Source organism: Plenodomus lingam (assembly GCF_022343315.1).
Source record: "Plenodomus lingam strain CAN1 chromosome Unknown contig_13, whole genome shotgun sequence".
NCBI classification, from domain to species: domain Eukaryota; kingdom Fungi; phylum Ascomycota; class Dothideomycetes; order Pleosporales; family Leptosphaeriaceae; genus Plenodomus; species Plenodomus lingam.
The window spans coordinates 308,079-328,702 of NW_027093931.1; the positions used below are offsets into that span (position 1 = coordinate 308,079).

Genomic DNA, 20,624 nt, shown 5'->3' on the forward strand with positions numbered 1-20,624 from the left:
GTCTAAGTTAAATAATACGCTTAAATAGATAGGACAATCTTTAATAAGGTAAAGCGCGAACTAGGCTTATAACTGTAGAAATTTAGATTACTAAGGTTAGGAATAATTTAGGAGATAGATTATTAGATTGTATCTACTACAATCGTACTTATATATATAGAGCTTTAGCTACCCTTACTAGAAGGTGAATAATTAGTAAACCTTCCTTACTAGAGCTCCTGCTTTTTATTAGGCACTTGGCAGTAAGCTGGCAGTTGATTAGATAGTGGGTCATACAGGGGTATTGATTGGGATTGATTGGGATTGATCGGGATCAAGATGCTCCGTGATCTAGTTGATATCCCTCCTGCAACAATAGGGATATTACGTATAATAATAGCCTAATACGTATAAAAGCTAGGAAGTAAGGGTAGAAGAAAACTAGAATAATAACTTAGACCTTTATTATAATTAAGAAGTAGAAAGGTATTAGAGATATCTTTTATTTATCCTATAACACTCTAAGTAAGTGCCCTACTACTAAAGTTTTATAAGGTAGCTAATAATTAGGTAGTAGTATTTATACTATTACTATCTATAACTAACCCTCCCCTAGCTCCCCCTAAACTATTATTTATATTATTCTAACGCCTCTATATCTTTTAGTAATAGTAGTAACGCTTACGCGTAGCGTAGGTAGGGGAGGACTTAGTTAATAAGTATAAGTAATAGTAGTAGTAGTAGGAGGAGGGTAGTGCTTTAATAGTTTACTAATATATAGCACTCTAGGCCTAAAGAAAATAAATATTAGAATAGATATAAAGGGAATAAGGGAAAACTAATACTAATAATAAGAGTCTTAATGCCTTAGGCAGTGCGCTTAGCAGCGCTCTTAAGCCTATTAATATAAAGGTTAGTTTAGGCCTAGGTCTTATTTATATGCTAGTTAATACGCTAGAAGGTAATACTAGTAGTAGTAGCAAGCTATATAATATTATTATTGCTATAACTACTATATAAAGGCATAATAGTAGACTAAAGATAAAATACTAGAGTACTAGTAGTAGATAGAATAATAGCACTAAGCTAATACTAATTATAGGCGTGTAAGTAAGTAGTAGGGGTAAGTAGAGTAATAGTGTTATTAGTTTAAGCCCTTAATATAAGATCCTTAAAATAATAGTAAAGCTAGTAGAACTATAGTATAAACTAGTAATAGGTGCCTTTAGTAGGTTTCCCTATAAAAGTGCTAAGGGTCCCCTTCTTTACAATATAAAGGCGATCCTCCTAGTAACTATAATAAAACTAAAGCTAGTTGCGGAGGGCTTAGCAAATATTAGGATTATTAGTAAGGATAGCTTCTAACTAAGTATAGGTCTTATAGCTATAATAGTAGGACTTATATAAGCGCCCTAGATATAGTTAGAACTTACTATAAAGGAAACAAAAATTAAGGGGAACTTACTACTACCCTCCTAATAGTTATACTTGCTAAAGAAATAAAGCTAGTTAATATACTAATTATAGGGAAGTAGCTTTATAAAGCTACTATTATATTCCTTATTATCTAAGTTACTAGAAATAATAAAGCTACTAAGTAACTAGGTTTAGGGAGATATGTGCTAAACAAAAAGTTAGTATAGGAAATACAGGGAGAATATTAGAAGTACGCACCTTGTCTTAGTAGGCCTAGTGCAGGGTCTAACTGCCTTATAGTAGATCCTTACTACTAGCACTAGTAGCTACAGATAAAGATATAATAGGGACTAGATAGGCAGGATTAATAGAAAAAGATTAGAGAAAGGGCTAATTAGTAGGGAAAATCTATTGTATAACAAAGTAAGTTTAGGAAATTTATAGTAGGGTAGGATAGCTATATTAGAACTTTTATAGTAGGGTGCTAAAATAAGCGCATAGACGCTATACGCGTATACTACTTAATATATAGGCCTGTTATAAATTAGGAAGGAATATAAAGATATAACAATAAAACTAAAAAATATAGTAATAAAGCCTAATATAGATTATAGAGGACAAAGATATAACCCTAGACCCCTAGAAAGACAATTTCACGATAGTTTATAGGGGAAGGTTAGGGGTATGTAAAGGACTTAGGCTTATGCCTAAGCCTAGGTCTAACACAAGACAGACCAAGTCTAACACTACTACTAAGCAAACACACTAGACACCTATAAAAAGGCGTAGAGGGCTTATCTCTCCTTTAAGATACTAAATACTATTATCAACGCTTATTGCATTCTCCCTTAAGGCTAGTCTATAACAAGCTTCTATATTAAACCCTATAGTATATACTATAAAAGCTAAGAGATAATCTAAAAAGACGCTAAATATCTCTACACTTAGTAATAGTGCTAATCCTACTTTTAGATAATAGCAAGCATCTATTTAGGATAGGCTAGAAATTAACGCTAATTACTACCCCTCTTCTAGAGCTTAGATAGCGTTAGTCTAGGGACACTACTTAGGACTAGCAAGAGAATACTTAGAGCTACGTTACCTATCTAATTCCCTAAGTCTTTAGTTCTAAAAAGCTAAGGAAATAATTACCCTCCTTTAAACTTACTTTATTACTAGAAATAAGATAGCTAAGAGTTAGACTATATTTAACCGCCTGTATATAACTAATATAGAGATATTCCCTGCTTTTAAGTTATAATTCTAGAGTCTTGCTATTAGAGGAGAAGTACCCTAATTAGTATAGTATTACTACCTCTAGATAAAGATTACACCTTCCCTAAGGATACTAAACCTTGCTTTCTAATAGAATTAGCACAATAATTTTAAGACTATAGTAGATTATCTTACTACTTTTAATATAGAACACTACCTATACCCTACCTTATCTACTCCTACCTAGACTACTCTATTATCTAGAAAAGGAATAACCCCCTTCTAATACTCTAGAAGCTAGTCCTATTTAGACGCTAATTAGAAAGCCTATAATAGAACTTTAATAGCTAAACCTTATATGCCCTACTTATAATAATAAGGCACTACCCCTTAAATTAATTAACCCCTATCTACTACTCTAGCTAATCCTAGCCCTACTATAGCAGGAACCCTAGGAACTTGCTATAATTATAGAAAGCCTAGGCACTTCTCTAGTAACTACCCTAAACCCCCTAGGATTTAGGCTATAGATGTAGAATAGGTTATTAAAAATTCTAAGGAAGAAGAAACTACTAAATTAACTAATTTAGATAGCTATTAGACAGGAAATAATAACACCTAGGAGGATCCTCCTTTCTAGGCCTAACTTAATATAACCTATTAAACCTTTCCTTAACTAAATTATTTATTAGTTCCTATTTACTTGCACGTATAACCCTATGCCTTAATAGATCTAGTATTTACCTAAATACTTTAGTAGATACTAGGGCCTAAGGTTACTTATTTCTTAATTTAAAAATTACTTATAATATCTCTTCTATACTTAGGGTACCTATCTAAAAGTTACTATATAAGCTTACTATTAAAGGGTTCTAGGATTAGATTACCTCCTTAGTTACCTACTATATTTAGCTTTATATAATAGTTAGTAGCTAAAACGTTTATAACTACCCCTTTATAATAGTAGACTTAGGTTCTTAGGATTATATTATTAGACAACACTAGCTAAAATAGTTCTAAATCCTAATTAATACAGATAAATCTTAACTAATCTAGCTAGAGAAATATCCTCTAACCTATAACCCTGCACCTCCTATTCTAGTATAACTCTACTAGCAAGTGCTATCTACTATAGTTACCTATAATATCTTATAAAGAGACGCCCTTTAGGATTAAGAGGAGAACTAGAATTAAAACAGTCCTAGTTTAATTAATAGGATACGTAGTATACTTAAAATCCTAGCTACTTATAGGGCTGCTACTAAACCTATTACGCTACCTACCCTAGTCTAATTACTAACTATTACCCTACCTATAAAATTCTAAATTACTACTATTTCTACTAATACTTTCTATTTTAATATAAAAAAATCTTCTAATAAATTCTTTACTACTAGCCTATATAAGATTAAGCATAGGATCTAAACCCTATCTAAATAGGATACTCTTAACTATAGCTTATTAGATTAGAAGCTCCTATCTAACTATAACTCCTATTAGGACATCTTTAATAAGGCTAAGGCTAATAAACTTCTAATCTACTAGCCTTATAACTATAAGATAGTCCTAGAGGAACCCCTTCTAAACTACTAGAGTCCCCTCTATTATTAAAATACTAAGGAACTCTAGGCTACTAAGAAATATGTACAAGAGCACCTATAGAAAGGCTTTATTAAGACTAGTTAGAGCCTATTTGCCTCTCCTATCCTGTGTGTTAAGAAGCTAAATAGAGGCCTTAGGATCTATATAGATTACTATAAGCTTAATAGCTTAACACAAAAGGACGCGTATCTAATACCCTGTATAGATAATCTATTATCCTAGCTAGCTAAAGCAAAAATCTTTACTAAGCTAGATATTTATACTACCTTTAATAAGATCTAAATAGACCCTAACTTAGAGGAGTACACTACTTTCTGCACTAGGTATAGTGCCTATAAATACAAAGTCCTACTATTTAGGCTATATAACAGACCTATAACCTATTAGCGCTATATAAATAATATACTAATAGATTATTTAGATAACTTCTATATTACCTATCTAGATAATATCCTTATCTACTCTAAAAACCTTACTACTTATAAGGACTATATTTAAAAAGTCCTTAAGCGTCTTTATTCTACTAGATTATAGGCTAATATTAAGAAAAGCAAATTCTATATAACCTATACCTATTACCTTAGATATATCCTTACTAATAAAGGCTTAGAGGTGGACCCTAATAAAGTTAAGGTACTCTAAAACTAGTCTGCTCCTAAGACAATAACTAGAGTAAAGTCCTTCCTAGGATTTACTAGATTCTACTAGCAATTTGTAGAAAACCTCTCTAAGATAGCTAAGCCCTTAACCACTCTCTAGAGTCCTGCTACCCTATTTGTATAGACTTTGGAATACTAACAAGCCTTTAACTAGCTTAGGAATGCCCTGCTAGCAATCCTAAGCTTAGCTTACTTCTATCCTAAGTATCCTCTAAAACTAGAGATAGACGCCTCTAATAGAGTTATTATAGCTATCCTCTTATAGGAGCATCCTAATAAGAAATAGTACCTTATACCCTTCTTTAGTTAGACCCTTACTAGTTCTAAACTTAACTAGGAAATCTATAATAAAGAATTATTTGCAATAATCTGCGCCTTTAAGAAATAGCGTGCTAACCTAACTAGTACTTAGCACCTTATTAGAGTCTACACAGACTACTAGGCACTAGAGTACTTTATATCTACTAAAGTCCTTAGTGCTAGGCAAGCTAGATAGCTTAAGGTTATAAGTCCCTTTAACTTCTAAATTAAGTACACTCCTAGATCTTACAACGCCTAAGCTAATATCCTAAGTAGAAGGGAATAGGATATAATTAACCTTAAGACTACCTAAAGGGATAATTGCTTATAAGTAATAATCGCACTAGATAGGTTATACCCCTAAATTAACTCTAACTTAGCGCAAGACTACCTAGCTAAGCGTTCCTTACTAATCCTTACTTTAATTATAATAGTTTAGAACCCTATAACTCTTAGATCCCTAGAACTTATTAAATCTCTTCTTTAAGAAAATAGGTCCTTATTCCTAATAGAAAGATTGTAACAAGGCTAGGCTAAAATAGCTAGCGCTTACTAGATGCCTAGGCTAGACTTGAACAAGGTTCATAGGTTAGCACTAGGGTCTAGCACTATTATCTGTTGAGATATATATATTATACTATGCGAGGATTACTTAGCTTAAGCATTCTCGTGCGTACCTTTTGGACCATGGCCAAGTGGTACAGGCAGGGGAGATGACGTAGTATTCATTTCACAGGCAGGGCGCCTACCTTGTTACAAAGATTAGAGTTGCCTAAGCACTATTAGATAGAAAATAGACTCCTTCTCTACTAGGATTAACTTTGCGTGCCTGCTAGATTAGTCTTATACACTAGACTAATTTGTGAGGCTTATAATTAAGTGTCTACTAGCTACCTATTAGCCACTAAAACCTATTAGATTCTAGCCTAACATTACTACTAGAAAGGTATAGAGACTACCTGTAAACGCTACGTTTAGAACTGTATCCTATGCAGGAGAGGGCACCTAAGACAGCACTAACTCCCTAGCATACTCTACCCCCTTCCTATCCCTAGTCTACTAATGTAACACCTGTGCATTAATTTTAAGGATTTTCCCTAGGATTAATAGGGTTATAATTAGATTATAGTTATTATTAATCGCCTATTAAAGCAAGCTATTACTATCCCTTGCTATAAAACTATAGACGCCTAAGGTATAGCTACCTTATTTATATAGTAGGTGTACTAATTTAGACACACTCTAGATACTATTATTTCTAATTAAGGCCCTTAGTTTATATCTAGTTTCTACTCTAAGTTCTATTAGATTATAGGCACTAAAGTTAAGCTCTCTACTACCTACTATAAATAGACTAATAGATAAACTAAGATTATAAATAAGTATATTAATTAGAGGCTAAGGCCTTTTATATCCTATTACTAGAATAACTAGAGCGAGCTACTACCTCTAATAGACTGTGCCTAAAGTACTCTTCTATATTTATCTATTAGTATAGCTCTATATTAGCTCCTCTTTAGTTCTTTACTAAAGTAAAGCTAGTATTAGAAACTAGAAAAGACCCTATCTACTACACTAGAGAAACTAAACTATAAGGATACCTTATCCCTTACTACTTAGATATATAACGTATAGAAGATTACTAAAGAGAATATAGAAAGAGCTTAAGACTAAATACGCTCTACTACTAATTACTATTACTATCTAGTTAACTAGAAGGTTAGTAACTATATTTATCTATCTACTACTAATCTTGCTATTTTATAACCTAGCTAAAAACTATCTAAATAATAGGAAGGTCCCTTTAAGGTATTAGAATAAGTAAGAAACGCGTATTAACTCTAATTACTACTAGGTTCTAAGATCTATAACATTTTCTCCCCTAATATACTATATAAAGATCCCTAAGACCTATTACCTAGATAAGAGGCTCTAAAACCCCCTAGTACCCCTATATAAGCTATAGAGGAATAAGAGGTAGAAGAAATCCTAGCTAGTAAATTATATTAATCTAAGCTAAAATATAAGGTTAAGTAGGTTAGATATAATTTAGATCCTATTTAGTATCCTATCTCTAACTTTATAGGTGCTCCCTATAAATTACAGGCATTCTACTAATAGTATCTAAATTAGCTAGGTCACTTACGTAGCTTACTAAAATAGATTTAAGCCTAAGAAAAAGGTAAAGAGGATCTAATATTACTTTATAATAATTATATCTAATATTAGAACTAATTTATATCCTATTTAGCTATATATTAGGCTATTAACTACTATCTATTACTATTATTCTTATTACTATTTATTATTATATCCTATTTAGAACTAACCTAGAACCCTTAAGGTTCCTAGGACACTACCCCTAGGAAACCTCTTTAATCTATATCTATCTCTCTATTAGAACCTAGTTTAGACTCTATATTAGCTAAGATAGTACCTAGACTAGGCTTCTTTACTAGCTTCTAGATAACTAGTGTAGCAGGGTTTAGAGCAGGTGTAGGAGTAGGGGTAGGAGCTAGGACTAATTTAGACTCTTTCTTGTAGAACACCTTTATCTTAGCCTACACTAGGAAGGTTACCTCCTAATTTAGTGCTAATTCCTCCTTAAGTTTATTAATAGCCTTTATTAAGCCCCTAACTACTAAGACTATCTTATAGATACTATTCTAAAGCTAATATAAATTAGATATAGTAGTATAATAGGTAGCTATAAGGATTTTAGTAGCTTCTATACCCTTAGTCTAAGTATTAGTAATAGTAACGCACTTAGTAAGGTTTTAGGCAGCTTCTTAAATAGTAGCCTTAAACTATTTAATATCCTTCTAATAAGTAACTATAGTATCCTTATCCTTATCCCCTTTAGCAGGGTTTGCTACTAGGCTATAGTACTTATCTAGAGCACCCCTAAGGGCAGAGTACTCTAGGCTAATAAAAGAAGGAATCTACTAGAATTAGTAAAGGAACCCTATTAGACTTAGATACTTACTAGATTGTAATACTTATTCTAGGAGATATAGTACTAGCACTTCTTAGAATTCTTTAACTTAAAATTAAAATTATTAAACCTGCCCCTAGCTAGAGCCCTAACTACCCTTATATAGAGAGCATGATAAGCAACAGGGAGAACTCCTAGTAGTACTAGTACTAGTATAGCTAAAGGTTCTAATTTAGATTAGTAACTATTTAATTATATAGATTAAATACTTACTAGATTTTAAATAGATTAGGTTAAATAATTAAAAAATAGGGGATATAGAAATAAGAAAGTTAGTAGGTAGAGGGCTAGTTATATACAGGCTAGGGATAGGGGTCTGTGCCCTAGGAAGAAGAAGTAAAGGTAAGGGTAGAGGTAAAGGTAGATTTATTTTACAAAAAGCTCTTCTTTAATAAGGGATCTAAACCTAATCCTAAGGATAGGGACTATCCTTTCTCTATAGGAGGGGGTAGTGTAATAATAGGGTAGAATTACCTGCCTATTATTCTATACTAAGTTAGGCCTAATAAAGGCCTAACTTACTTATATATATAGAGAACAGCTCGCCTATAGTTAGGATAGGCATGTTCTTCTTGTCCTTTTATACAAGACCTATAGGTGTAGGAATCTTATCCTTTTCTATACAGACGCGCACTCCTATATGCCTTTAAGTTGTATAGGATACCTTTTGGATGCCCTACCTACCTAAGTCGTTACACTTTATAATATAGAGGTAATCCTCCTAGTAACTATAATAAAACTAAAGCTAGTTATAGAGGGCTTAGCAAACGTTAGGATTATTAGTAAGGATAGCTTCTAATTAAGTATAGGTCTTATAGCTATAATAGTAGGACTTATATAAGTGCCCTAGATATAGTTAGAACTTGCTATAAAGAAAATAAAAATTAAGCGGAACTTACTCCTACCTTCCTAATAGTTATACTTACTAAAGAGATAAAGCTAGTTAATATACTAATTATAGGGAAGCAGCTTTATAAAGCTACTATTATATTCCTTATTATCTAAGTTACTAGAAATAATAAAGCTACTAAGTAACTATATTTAGGGAGATATATACTAAGTAAAAAGTTAGTATAGGAAATATAGGGAGAATATTAGAAGTACGCACCTTATCTTAGTAGGCCTAGCGTGGGGTCTAACTACCTTATAGTAGATCTATACTACTAGTACTAGTAGTAGTAGATAAGGATATAATAGGGGCTAGATAGGTAGGATTAATAGAGAAAGAGTAGAGAGAGGGCTAATTAGTAGGGAAAATCTATTATATAATAAAGTAAGTTTAGGAAATTTATAGTAGGGTAGGATAGCTATATTAGAACTTTTATAGTAGGGTACTAAAATAAGCGTATAGACGCTATACGCGTATACTACTTAATATATAGGCCTATTATAAATTAGGAAGGAATATAAAGATATAATAATAAAACTAAAAAATATAGTAATAAAGCCTAATATAGATTATAGAGGACAAAGATATAACCCTAGACCCCTAGAAAGATAATTTAACAATAGTTTATAGGAGAAGGTTAGGGGTATATAAAGGGCTTAGGCTTATACCTAAGCCTAGGTCTAATATAAGATAGACTAAGTCTAACACTACTACTAAGTAAACAAACTAGACACCTATAAAAAGGTATAGAGGGCTTACCTCTCCTTTAAGATACTAAATACTATTATTAACGCTTATTATATTCTCCCTTAAGGCTAGTCTATAACATTATCTATATATAGTTTAAATTCTATAGTTATTTACTAGGAGGAGAACTTTACCTTAGTACTATTATATAGTAAGCTAACTAAGAAGGGTTTATAATATAAGGTAGAGGGGGGTAAAGGTAGTAGGTTATTAAAACTAGCAGGCTTAGAGGGGGGTTAGGATAGAATCTAATTACGTATTTCCTTATTCTACTAATATAGTATAGCTATTATAGTAGAGTCTTAAGCCTATTATTCTATTAACCCTTAAACCTACTATATTAGCCTTTCTACTATATTAGCTTACACCTAATTAGTATAAATATCTATTACGTCTATCTCTATTACTTTTATAGTATATTTAGAAGAAGATACTAAAATTTTATAGACTAGCCTTAAGGGAGAATATAATAAGGATTAATAATAGTATTTAGTATCTTAAAGGAGAGGTAAGCCCTCTACGCCTTTTTATAGGTGTGTTGCGTGTTTACTTAGTAGTAGTGTTAGACTCTGTCTATCTTGTATTAGGCCTAGGCTTAGGCATAAGCCCAAGCCCTTCACAAATAGAAAGAAGATAAGTAAGAGGGTACGTGCTAATAAAGGTAAGGCAGGCTAAAGACGCTATAAAGAGTGCTATAAGGTAGGATATAACTTATATATATAGGAGAATAAAGCAGAAGTAGCTATAGAAGAGTAATTAATATAGTTTTATCCTATATAGAGCTAGAGTGTGCTATAATAGTCTATAGAGAGTTGTAGTTTTAGTGGGGTCTTGGTAGAGTGTCCAACTCACCCGTGTGTCCGACTCACCTGTGGGGTACGTTAGGCGGGGTGCTGCCTATATACCTATAGGATTTAGGCTTAAGGTAGGTTTAGGTTAGGGTTTTAGCCCTAGGAACCGACCTAGATAGTTACTCGTGGTGACTATGAATAGCTGAGTCTTTACACGCGAGCTGTATTTCCGCTGAGGGGTTCTTTGTCCTAACCCTGCCGCTTCATGTTCTTATAACCACACAGCGTCTCTCAAGGTTCGTAACATTGAATCTAATCCCGTGTACCGTGCGAGGCCGTGCATGTTGCTTCAGCACAGGCACAAAAAGGAAACGCACGGTGGAGAGGGGTAAGTGGGCGAGTGAGGTGAGTTGGCGTTTTCCGATATTTCTAGGCGCAGGGGGGGTTTGGTCGGGTAAGAGAATGGCGGTGGGCAGTAGGGTGTTAGGATGGCGGTGGTATAGGTGGAAATGTAGGGCATGTGTATATGTTGAGTGTGGAGGTGGCTGGTCAGCTGGCTGGAGGGAAGGACTGTGGGGTTTACTATGTATGAAGACATGCACACAAGTTGAATAGTGGAGTGCTTGCGCACACCATTTCTCTCTTGTCCGCTGCCAAAACTTGTCCGTGTGGGAAACTAGGGACGGTGTACGGCCAACGCGGGGCTTGCATGATGGTACCGCATGTGAGTGTGCTGTAACTAAGGACACAGGCAGGCGCGGCGAGTTTTGTCTTATTGCGCTTGCTTGTGTATTTGCGAGGCGTGAGGTGGGAGAGAGGAGGTAGTTTACTTTACTGTCTGTCTGTCGTGTCGTGGATTCAGTTGTTGATGCAGCATGCTCTCCCTAGTAGTGTTACTACCGCTCTTTAGAGTATACCGTTAGTTATGCATAGCCCCCACCAACCTGTCTTCCCTCCATCCTATTTCTCTTCTATTCCTCATCTAGCCAAAATCCCCCATAATTAACTCTACAACTTAGAAGTAATTTCTCTTCTCCGCCGCCCCATCTACCGTAAGCGCCCAAACCCCACCTAGTCCCAAAACAGCTTTGCCCCTCCCCCCCACCACGCCGCACATAGCGCCGCCACCCCCCAGTCTCCGACTACACAAGCGTCCCTATCCCTGTCCCAGTGCGCCTATTGGCTGTACGCGTGAGACAGACAGCGGGTAGGATAAACCGTAGTCGAGAGCTGGGATGGAGCTTGTGGTGCGTTGTGGGTGGGCGAGGTTTGGTAGCTTTGTTTGGTGCTGTGTGTAGGTAGATGTGGTGTGTAGGTGTTGATGGTGTGGGTTTATTGAGTACTGGTATTGGGTTTTCCAAGATGCACGTACGGTTTTGGGTGAGGATGTTGTGGTGGTGTGAATCAGTGTTTGTATGGTGTGTTGGATACAACATGTCCCATCCCATCCATCTCTAAACAAAGATTAAAAACTAGCCAAGCCCAAACCCAAGCTATGTAAACCCACATGGATACCCAAAAAAAAGTAAGGAAAGACAAAATGCCATCTCCCCCGTCACAATTGTCCAGCCCAATTCATTCACCTACCACCCTCCAACAGACAACACAGTGCAATACAACACACACACCTACACACACCTTACCACCACCACAAGCCACCCCTCCCTCAAAGCCCCTCTCGCTCGCTCACACACATACACTATGCGCCCCATTGGCCCTCCCATTGCACCATGGGTTTTTTGCCCGCATGCGGGAAGGATGGGTGGGTGAGTGGGCCGCACGTTTTTTTCCCTCGGTCGTCGAGGATGACTTTCGTTTGCTGGATGGCTGAATTTGTGCGTGCGTATATGCGTGGGTATGTGGGTCTGCTGTCTTGTTGTTGTGGGTGGGCACGGGAGGGTTATTTGGTTGTTGACGTTGATATTGATGTTGTATGCTCATTGTTGGGAAGGAGAAAGGTCACTTTCATCTTCATGTTCATATCAACATCCATATCCACATTTGTGCCAGCGACACGGGCAGAACACATGTACGGAGTTGTTACTAGATTTACACTGCATGTACGTATACTCTCTGCGCTCCAACCCATGAAACCATAATCAGGAATGAAGTGGTGAGCAAAATGCCCCCCAACCACTCACATCATGGCCCGTGACCAGGGTAGGTTAAGATAGGCAGCCAGGCAAGGCAAGCTTCTTTATTTTTGCCGCCCAGCCAACCCCATCCCATCTCCTGCAAGATCTAGCCGCCCAGCACACGCACAACCCCTCCCCTCCACAACACGTGGACAACTCTAGCCCTCTCCCCTCTGAGTTGCAAGATTTCTCGCCCGCCAAAAAGAAACACCTCAAAGGAGGAACAAGCCAAAAAAAAATTCAAAAATCGGGAACGTGATCTGCACATCACATTTTTCTTCCCCTTTCAAAATCAACCGCGTAGAAAAACAACAAGCCCCTGGTTTAAACTCACCGCCAGTGTATATAGAGAGGTATCCGCGTTAGAAATAGGTTAAAGCTCCCCCCGCAACGCCTGAATAAAGTTTTCTGCGCCGTGAAAGAGGTGTAGTGAGTGGGAACGACGGTGTGGCCGTAATACGTCGTTCCTTCTGGTTTCAATCAAGAAAGATGAAACAAAAAATTGGGTAAAACAAAGAAAATGGGGGGGGGGGGTGGTAGGTCGATTGGAATAGTAGGCCGGGATGAAGGGCTTGTCTGTGGCTTCAATGCGAAGTAAAGTTTGTTTGAAGGGATGATGGTACGACTGGATCGCCAGGACCCGATGATTATTAGTTGATCGGATGGGGGTGTGGTCGTGTGTTTGCTATGAAGACAGACTGCTAGGCGCCAATCCAAAACAAAGATGAAAACGCCAGGACAAGTTCGTGAGTCGTTCGTAATGTGGTACGCGCGGTTCGCGTAATTGCACAAGCTCAAAGGCAGAGTCCCGATAAGGGCAGGCTCACGTTACACGGGAGCGACTCTTACTCAATCTTTCTCCTCTTGCCGCGGGGTGCGGGGTCAATTTGTGGAAATTGTGGCGCCTTTGCGTCGACGGGCGTGCTACTGTAGGTCACTGTACGAGTAACGACCTCGCGCACGCTAACGCGCCTAGATCGGGCAGTCTTCTTTTCCACCTCCCATGCCTTGGGTGACATGGCAGAATAGGGCGATTGGATGGACTTTGCGCTTGCTGGAGAGCGGACATTGGCTGGCGAATAGGGTGATGGAGGAATGTACAGGCGGGGTGTCCGCGCAGAGTGCGGCCTGTTGAATGGGGATGGAGGGGGGATGGTGACCATTTGAAGTTTAGTCGGAGGGGCCGACATTGGTGGTGGTGGGTCTTCCTTGGAGTGCTCGCACCGGCTGCAGCTGCTGGACCGTGACGTTGCTGGCGACTCCTTGTCTACTGGGGCAGCTGTGGATGTGAATGAGGCGCTGGATGCTGATGAGGTGCCGGAGACTGGGCGATTGGCTTCAAAGACAAATCGAGAACTGGTGCCTGTGGACATGGGACTGGTGAGAACGGGGGACAGGTTCCTCAGGAACTCCAGATAGGCCGTGGGTGGAGTGATGGGCGTCTTCAGGTCGTCTTCCCGCTTGATGGTGGCAAAAATGGGCGTCGTGGCCGAGTGGACCATGGGCGACCGGAGTTCAGACGGATAGGTGGCAGACAGCGGTGTCTTGAGGGTGGACAGGGCCGGTTTGGATTCAGTAGCGGCCATGGTAGGGTGCAGTAAACGGTACTCAGCAGAACGAGTGGTGGGAGAGCTATTGGAGAGGGAGAGGGAGAGGAGGGAGAGGAGGAGGGAGAGGAGGAGGAAGAGAAGGAGGGAGAGGGAGAGAGGGAGAGGAGGAGGATGATAGAGAGCGAGGCGGGTAAGCAGGTAGTCTGGCGCCGGGGAGAGAGACTAGAGAGAGGGAGGGAGAGGGAGGGATGGAGGGAGAGTGATGTGTGTTTATTGTAGGTACACTCTGAACACACTAGCTAGGCCTTGACAGGCATGGGTATGTCAATGGCAACAAGCAAGAGGCAAGAGGCCAAGATGCAAGAGAGTGACGGTAGGTAGGTAGGTAGATACAGTAGGTAGGTAACAGTAGGTAGGTAGGTAGGTAGGTAGGTAGGTAGGTAGGTAGGTAGGTAGGTGGGTATATCCCAGGCCCTAAGAATAGGCGGCTAAGGTAGAATACGGGTAGGCGAATGGGCAGAAGGCAGTGGAGAGTCTCAGAACGTCTCTCTAAGCGCCGAGTGCTAGGGAATGACTAGGATGGCGGCCGTGCGCTGGTAGGGAACCACGGGCTGGCTGCCAACTCTGATTGGCTGGGCAGCAACGAGGGCGATGCGTGTGCTTTGGTAAGGCGCCTGCAGGTCTTTGAGCAATCCTTGACCGGTCTTTTGGACGGCCTGATTCGCTGTGCAATGGCGTTTGGGGGTGTGATGGATTGATGTCTTGGGCCCGGTTATGGTCCTGGTACTGATGCTGGCGGTGGTGGTGGTGGTGGTGCTGATAATGCTGATGATGATGATGATGATGATGATGATGATGATGCTGATGCTGCTGATGCTGCTGCTGCTGATGCTGCTGCTGCTGATGCTGCTGCTGATGCTGGTGCTGATGATGTGCGGCAGGCAACTTCACAATCCTGGCCCAGCAAACGTGGCCACCTGGTCCGTCTGAATACCTAGTAGGTACCCAAGTAGGCACGATCTATACTCTGCCTCGAACGGGCCCCTAGCTGGAACGGGGGTTCAGAAACTTGAGACGAGCTGATGAGACGCCGGCGTCATGTACTGTGGTAGGCCAAGTGCGAGACGAGTGAAACAACGGGTCGAGCCGTGTGTGGTGTGTGGGGGGGGGGGATTGGTAGAGGCTCGAAATAGAAACACAAGTGCAATTAGCAACTAGGTATCGTAGGAATGAAGGTAGATGCTGTGTATGTCTGTCTTAAGTCTGTATTGTATGCATCCATGTGCCAGTCGAGCATAAAAAGACTTGTCTTGATCTCGTGGGTGCACCAAGTCCACTTTATGTCTCGCCCGCAGCCCTGCAGCCGCTGTGTACATGTCTGATGTCTCTCTCTATCCTGGTTCGACATGTCGCGCGCTTCCACCTGATACTGAATTCCCCAGTTCCCACGTACCACTCACCTTGGCCTGCTCCGTCGTAGAGCGCGCGCCTTGGTGACGCCACCGCGTTGTCCATGTCAAGACAGTACCCGTGTGACAGCGGGCTGCTCAAGTCATCGCAACAGGCCCAAATACACCCAAACCCTTTCTTCTTCCAAAACGCCCTTTGAACAGCGCTTACACACCACGCTTTGCTTGCCCTTCAGTCTACAATCTGTTCCCGCCCGCCTACATGAGAGGCAACCCACATGTTTGAGACCCGAGATACTCTGAGCATCCCATTCGTTTCCACGGCTGTGTGCTACTTTTTCTGTCCCTTTGACATGATGCTACGCGCAAATGCTAGTAGTAGCTATCTACATACTTACATAGTCGCATACACGTGCTTGGCACGTCCTCCTGCAAGACCCCAGCTCCACACCCCGAATCGGCCTGTGCCGCAACATGACATCGGAACGTGTGAGCTGGCCTCTACATGGCCTCTACATGGCCTTCAGCCCATGAGGCCATGCAGAGGAACGGTCCCGATCGAACTCATCGTCCCGGAAAGGGCGCACCGCATCCCCAACCATAATGGTGGGATTTTGCCCCAGTGGCGTAGCCACGTCTTCCAGCTGGACATGGCATGTATGCTCGCCAAAGTACACCCGCCCGTCAAATCGGCGCGTCTTGGACAGTGTCACAAACGGCTCCTCGTCCTTCTCCGCCGTCTGTTGATCAATGCATACCATCTGACATCTTCTACACCCACCCAGCATCTCAAAGTATTGGTGACCAATCTGTAGGAAGCGCCACCCGTCCTCCGCATACGGCTCCTCAAGCCCAGGCGGGTACTCTGCCTTCTCCGCAACCACAATGTTGGCTCGGAAGACTTCTGCCTGCGCTGCCTTGCCGCCCTCTGCCTTGATCATTTCGTTCAGGCGGTTGAGGCTTGATCGCGAGATGGTGAGAATCGGACTCTCATTGGATAGTAGGATTGGTTTTGAAACGCACGCGCCCGGCCCAAGGGCCATCGCATCTGGGAAAGCGCCGGGTATGCGCAGGGCGCCACCATTTCCATGCTTTTGGAGATGCGCCTTGGAATGTCTTAGTGAGCCACTTCCGCTGCTCACAGCTGGGAAGCGGGCAAGGTGGCAGGCCACTCCCAGAGCTTGCGTGAAGAAAGAAGAAATCTCGTTGCATCGATACGTCCTCGCCTGCACAGACTCTCCACAAACTTTCGCATTCGCAATTTTGTAGACGTCTCCATCTGCAAACATGCGTGGGTCGACCGAGAGAGGCACAGTGATTTCCTCCATGCTAGTTGAGCCCTGTAGCGCACCAGCAACACCCACACGCAGTACACCTTTCTCAAGGTCAACACTCGGCCGTATGAGAGCCATTCTCGGGTAGCGCTTCTGGCTCAATGCCGCGCCTGTGCCTTGATGCACAAGACACCACTCACGGTCCCACGCAAGTCCTTCGGGCCGTACTGTCCACGCACTACCAGGCGGCACGCTGAAGCCAGCACAGCTCTTGATAGGGTATATAGTCAGGCTCTCCACCTGTAAGCGGCTTCGTGTTGGTGGCTCGTAGATAGCAGCGCTCATTGGTAACGTGGGTGGTGGTGATGGTGGTGGGCTGCCTTGAACGAAAAATTCACGTATGAATTCGATGCAAGAGTGTACATCTTCCAGCACACTCATGGCTCCAAAGCTGACGCGTATCATGCCCGTCGGCTTTGCTCGTATGATATCGTTGTCATTGCCACAACGTTGCCCAGCAGAGAAGTTCTTCTTCATCTCCCAAGGTGCCAATCCAAGAGAACTCGCAACCCCACCTGGGTTGCAGAGCCCACCAGTCCTTAGTTGTATGTTCTTAATAGCGGCCAATTTCTCTACTTCTGCATTGCTGACCCAGCCGCCACATTCGTTGCGGAGATTGAAGGCAATAATAGGACCCTGGGTCGTTGCGTCTTCGTAAGTGGAGGTCATGTCTCGATATACATGGCATACATCTTTGCCATTTCCGTGCCGTAACGAGGAGAGTCCTTCGTGCAGTTTCTTCGCAAGATACATTGTATGCCTGGAAATCTTGTCCAAGGAAGTGTACACCTCTCGATGAATCGCCATGGCATTGTCAAGCGCGATGATGCTGTGGATCGGCAGGGTACCATCTTCCAAGCTCTCGTGTAGCGAGTCGGCCTTCTTCGCATGCCACTGTTCCTTTAGGCACACCACCATCTCAACTGTGCCGCCACCAAAATAGCGGCGTCGATCGAAAATCGATGCCGACGCCTGCCTAACAACGAGAGCACCAAGGTCGGGGAAGCCGAATATCTTGTAGAGGCTCAATACAGTAAAGTCGGGGGCCGTGTCAGGGTTCCCGAGGTCGAGTGGTGAGGTTGATACAAGAGCTGCCGCATCCAACAAGGTGTAGACATTTTTTGGCTTGTTCTTCCGAACACGGTGCGTCCAATCTAAAGGGAGGCGACGCCCGTTCATGTTGGACTGGGCCGGATAGGCGAATAGCTTCGGCCTGCCAACCCCTTTGTCTTGTTGCTCGATCCAGTCATTGACCTCCGTATCTGACGCGAAGCATTGATGTTCAGTCGCCGCCTCGCGCAAGCCTATCAAACTGGTGTGTGCGTCTCGGTGGTAGCCATACCAGAATCCTTCCTTCTGGTCCCTGAATGCTTCCAACACTAGCTTTATACCGGCAGTTGTATTGGCGACGAACACAACATCGAACTTCTGAGGATCGGCATTGAACAACTGCAAGACCTTCAGTCGAACATCTTCGATGCGGCGCGTCGTCAGTTGGGAGGCGTTGGACGCGGAATGCGGGTTGCCATAGAGGTTAGACATCATGTCGGCAGAAAAGCGCTCAATCAGTGACTTCGCGTAGAGCGTAGTTCCCGCATGGTCAAGATAGGTTGTGCCTAGGTATGATCAGTAGGTGGGCTGGCCTTGCGTGGAAAGACTACCTTCAAGCATGGGGTATTCCTTTGCGCGCATCGTCGCAATCGCCTCATTGTACGCAATCTCGGCTGAACTATCCATGCTGGATTTCCAGACAATGCTGCGTCTCGTCACCCGTAGTCACCCAAGAAAGAATAGAGGCAAAAAGCACAGTAATAAAACCCCATTGGATTGCGAGAGTGGTGTCTCCCGTAAGTGGGGGCCGGCAAATGGTTGCAGTCGCAGTATGATGCGGGCGGTCCCGATCGTCGCCAAGACTTCTGATGGGCAGACCACCAATGCTTATTTCTCCACTTGAACCTTTACTTGATTGCAAGGTACCTATGTTCTTGAGCAAGATCACGATACCAAAAATTGAACAGATGCTTGCATTTCATTCCATTCATCTCCACTATGCAAACTTGTTCAATACTCCACCTTCCTCCAGAGCGCTGGACAACTACCATGAGACCAGTTGAGCTGATATAACGTGATCTTCTTCAGAGTCCCTTATCCTTACTGTTTCATCCAAAGAAAAAAAGGTTCCGACGCTGTAGAGCTTTGACCTATGTGGTCTACTTCGCCAGGTCCGTAGCCAATTTAGTGTCCAGATTGAGTCCAAGTATGCTCCCGCTCATCCAGGAAGCCATGACAGCGACCCTCCTTGTCCACATGTCTACCTGGGCCATCTTCGTTCCCTCAGTTGGATGTCTGTATTTCCAGAACTTGATCTCGCGACTGAAAGAGACTGTTAGCTGCGATATATCAAACTTGGCCTGTGGTACTTGCATTTCATTCCAATGTGAGCTGTGTGAGCAAAAAAAGACGAGGAGGTCCACCTCCTGGGCATCGGCTGCCACGTTGGAGATAAGCAATCGAAACAGTAGACTCTCCTTCTCTTCAGCCACTCTATCTCGATCCCGCGCTTGAATAACGGTTTGGAAGAGGTCACCGGGCTTTTGCGCTGTTCGTTGTACCAAATCTGCGTGGGCTGGGCATCCCCACAAGTCAGAGCTATGTATGTGCGCATTCCAGCTTTAGTCACCTCGTCGTCACCATCTAAGCTTGCCACGATCAGTGCAACTATGTGAGCAATGCATTCTTGCAAAAGATCTCGAGCACTCTCGTTGCTGCTACCCATAGAATTCGTTTGGGTTGAGTTCAGTACCGTGAGGTAGACAGCAGAGATATTGGGTCTCTCGTTGCACAAAGTAGAGGATGATCCTCTCACTTTGCAAAGCTGACGACGAACCTCATGGAGGTCATGCTGATCATCTGAAATGTCTTGACGGGTTGATGATAGCTCGTGCTTGAGTTTAGTAACGATCGACTGTAGTACATGTCTTTCCTGCTCAGGACTTGACGCAGTCGAAGTCTCGTACATCTCTGCAAGCATTTGCTTGGAGGATTCCTCGTCGTTTACTGAAGCTGGTGTTGACGAGGAGTGCGCATCATCAATGCTTTGGAGGAATCCTTTATCGAGATTTGAGTCAGTATGAGGCTCAAGCAGATACTGAAACAAAGGTAGATATACTTGGATGAGCGCCTGCAGTTATAGCTCGCTCTCGCTCCATTGGGCGGCTGTTCAGACCCTCGTTCACGCTGTGGCCATCTTTGGATCTACCGTCCATAGGCATATCTGCCGCCGAATCCAAGCAAGGTCAGAACTGGATATGTTTTAGGTGAGTGGAGTGGGCCCTCTTACATTCTGCCTTGTTGGGTCTTTGGCTTGTTTCTGTCAATAGGCTTATGATGCTAGCCAATTGGCGGCTCAAGAGACCACTTGTTCCAGGTGAAGACACTCGCGCCTGAAGACCGATGATTCCTTGGGTCTGGTTGATTACAGATCGACTAGTGGCCGTTGATGTTATTCACCGTGATATCGTTCCAGTAAGACGCTCTCAAACTCCCGATTCAAACGATTCAACCGTCTGCCACTGCAACGCAAAATAACTTCCGCCCACCAAC

The 20,624-nt window shown here is 42.0% G+C and overlaps 3 protein-coding genes across 3 annotated transcripts; all 3 read right to left on the reverse strand.

Moving 5' to 3' along the window:
- Window positions 1-13,573: 13,573 nt before the first annotated feature.
- IAQ61_001682 (uncharacterized protein) lies at window positions 13,574-14,314 on the reverse strand (the record flags this gene model as incomplete). Its single annotated transcript, XM_066095219.1, has 1 exon — window positions 13,574-14,314. The coding sequence occupies one exon, from the start codon at window positions 14,312-14,314 to the stop codon at window positions 13,574-13,576; it is 741 nt and encodes a 246-aa protein (XP_065954703.1).
- Window positions 14,315-14,712: 398 nt separating this feature from the next.
- Window positions 14,713-18,862, reverse strand: IAQ61_001683 (uncharacterized protein). The gene is made up of 2 exons (XM_003833501.2): window positions 18,683-18,862; window positions 14,713-18,637 (listed from the first exon to the last, which is right to left on the reverse strand). The coding sequence occupies exons 1-2, from the start codon at window positions 18,756-18,758 to the stop codon at window positions 16,200-16,202; spliced, it is 2,514 nt and encodes an 837-aa protein (XP_003833549.1). The 5' UTR covers window positions 18,759-18,862; the 3' UTR covers window positions 14,713-16,199.
- A 369-nt stretch (window positions 18,863-19,231) lies between these two features.
- IAQ61_001684 (uncharacterized protein) lies at window positions 19,232-20,295 on the reverse strand (the record flags this gene model as incomplete). The annotated part of the gene is made up of 3 exons (XM_066095220.1): window positions 20,191-20,295; window positions 19,662-20,129; window positions 19,232-19,638 (listed from the first exon to the last, which is right to left on the reverse strand). The coding sequence occupies exons 1-3, from the start codon at window positions 20,291-20,293 to the stop codon at window positions 19,232-19,234; spliced, it is 978 nt and encodes a 325-aa protein (XP_065954704.1). The 5' UTR covers window positions 20,294-20,295.
- Window positions 20,296-20,624: the final 329 nt, after the last annotated feature.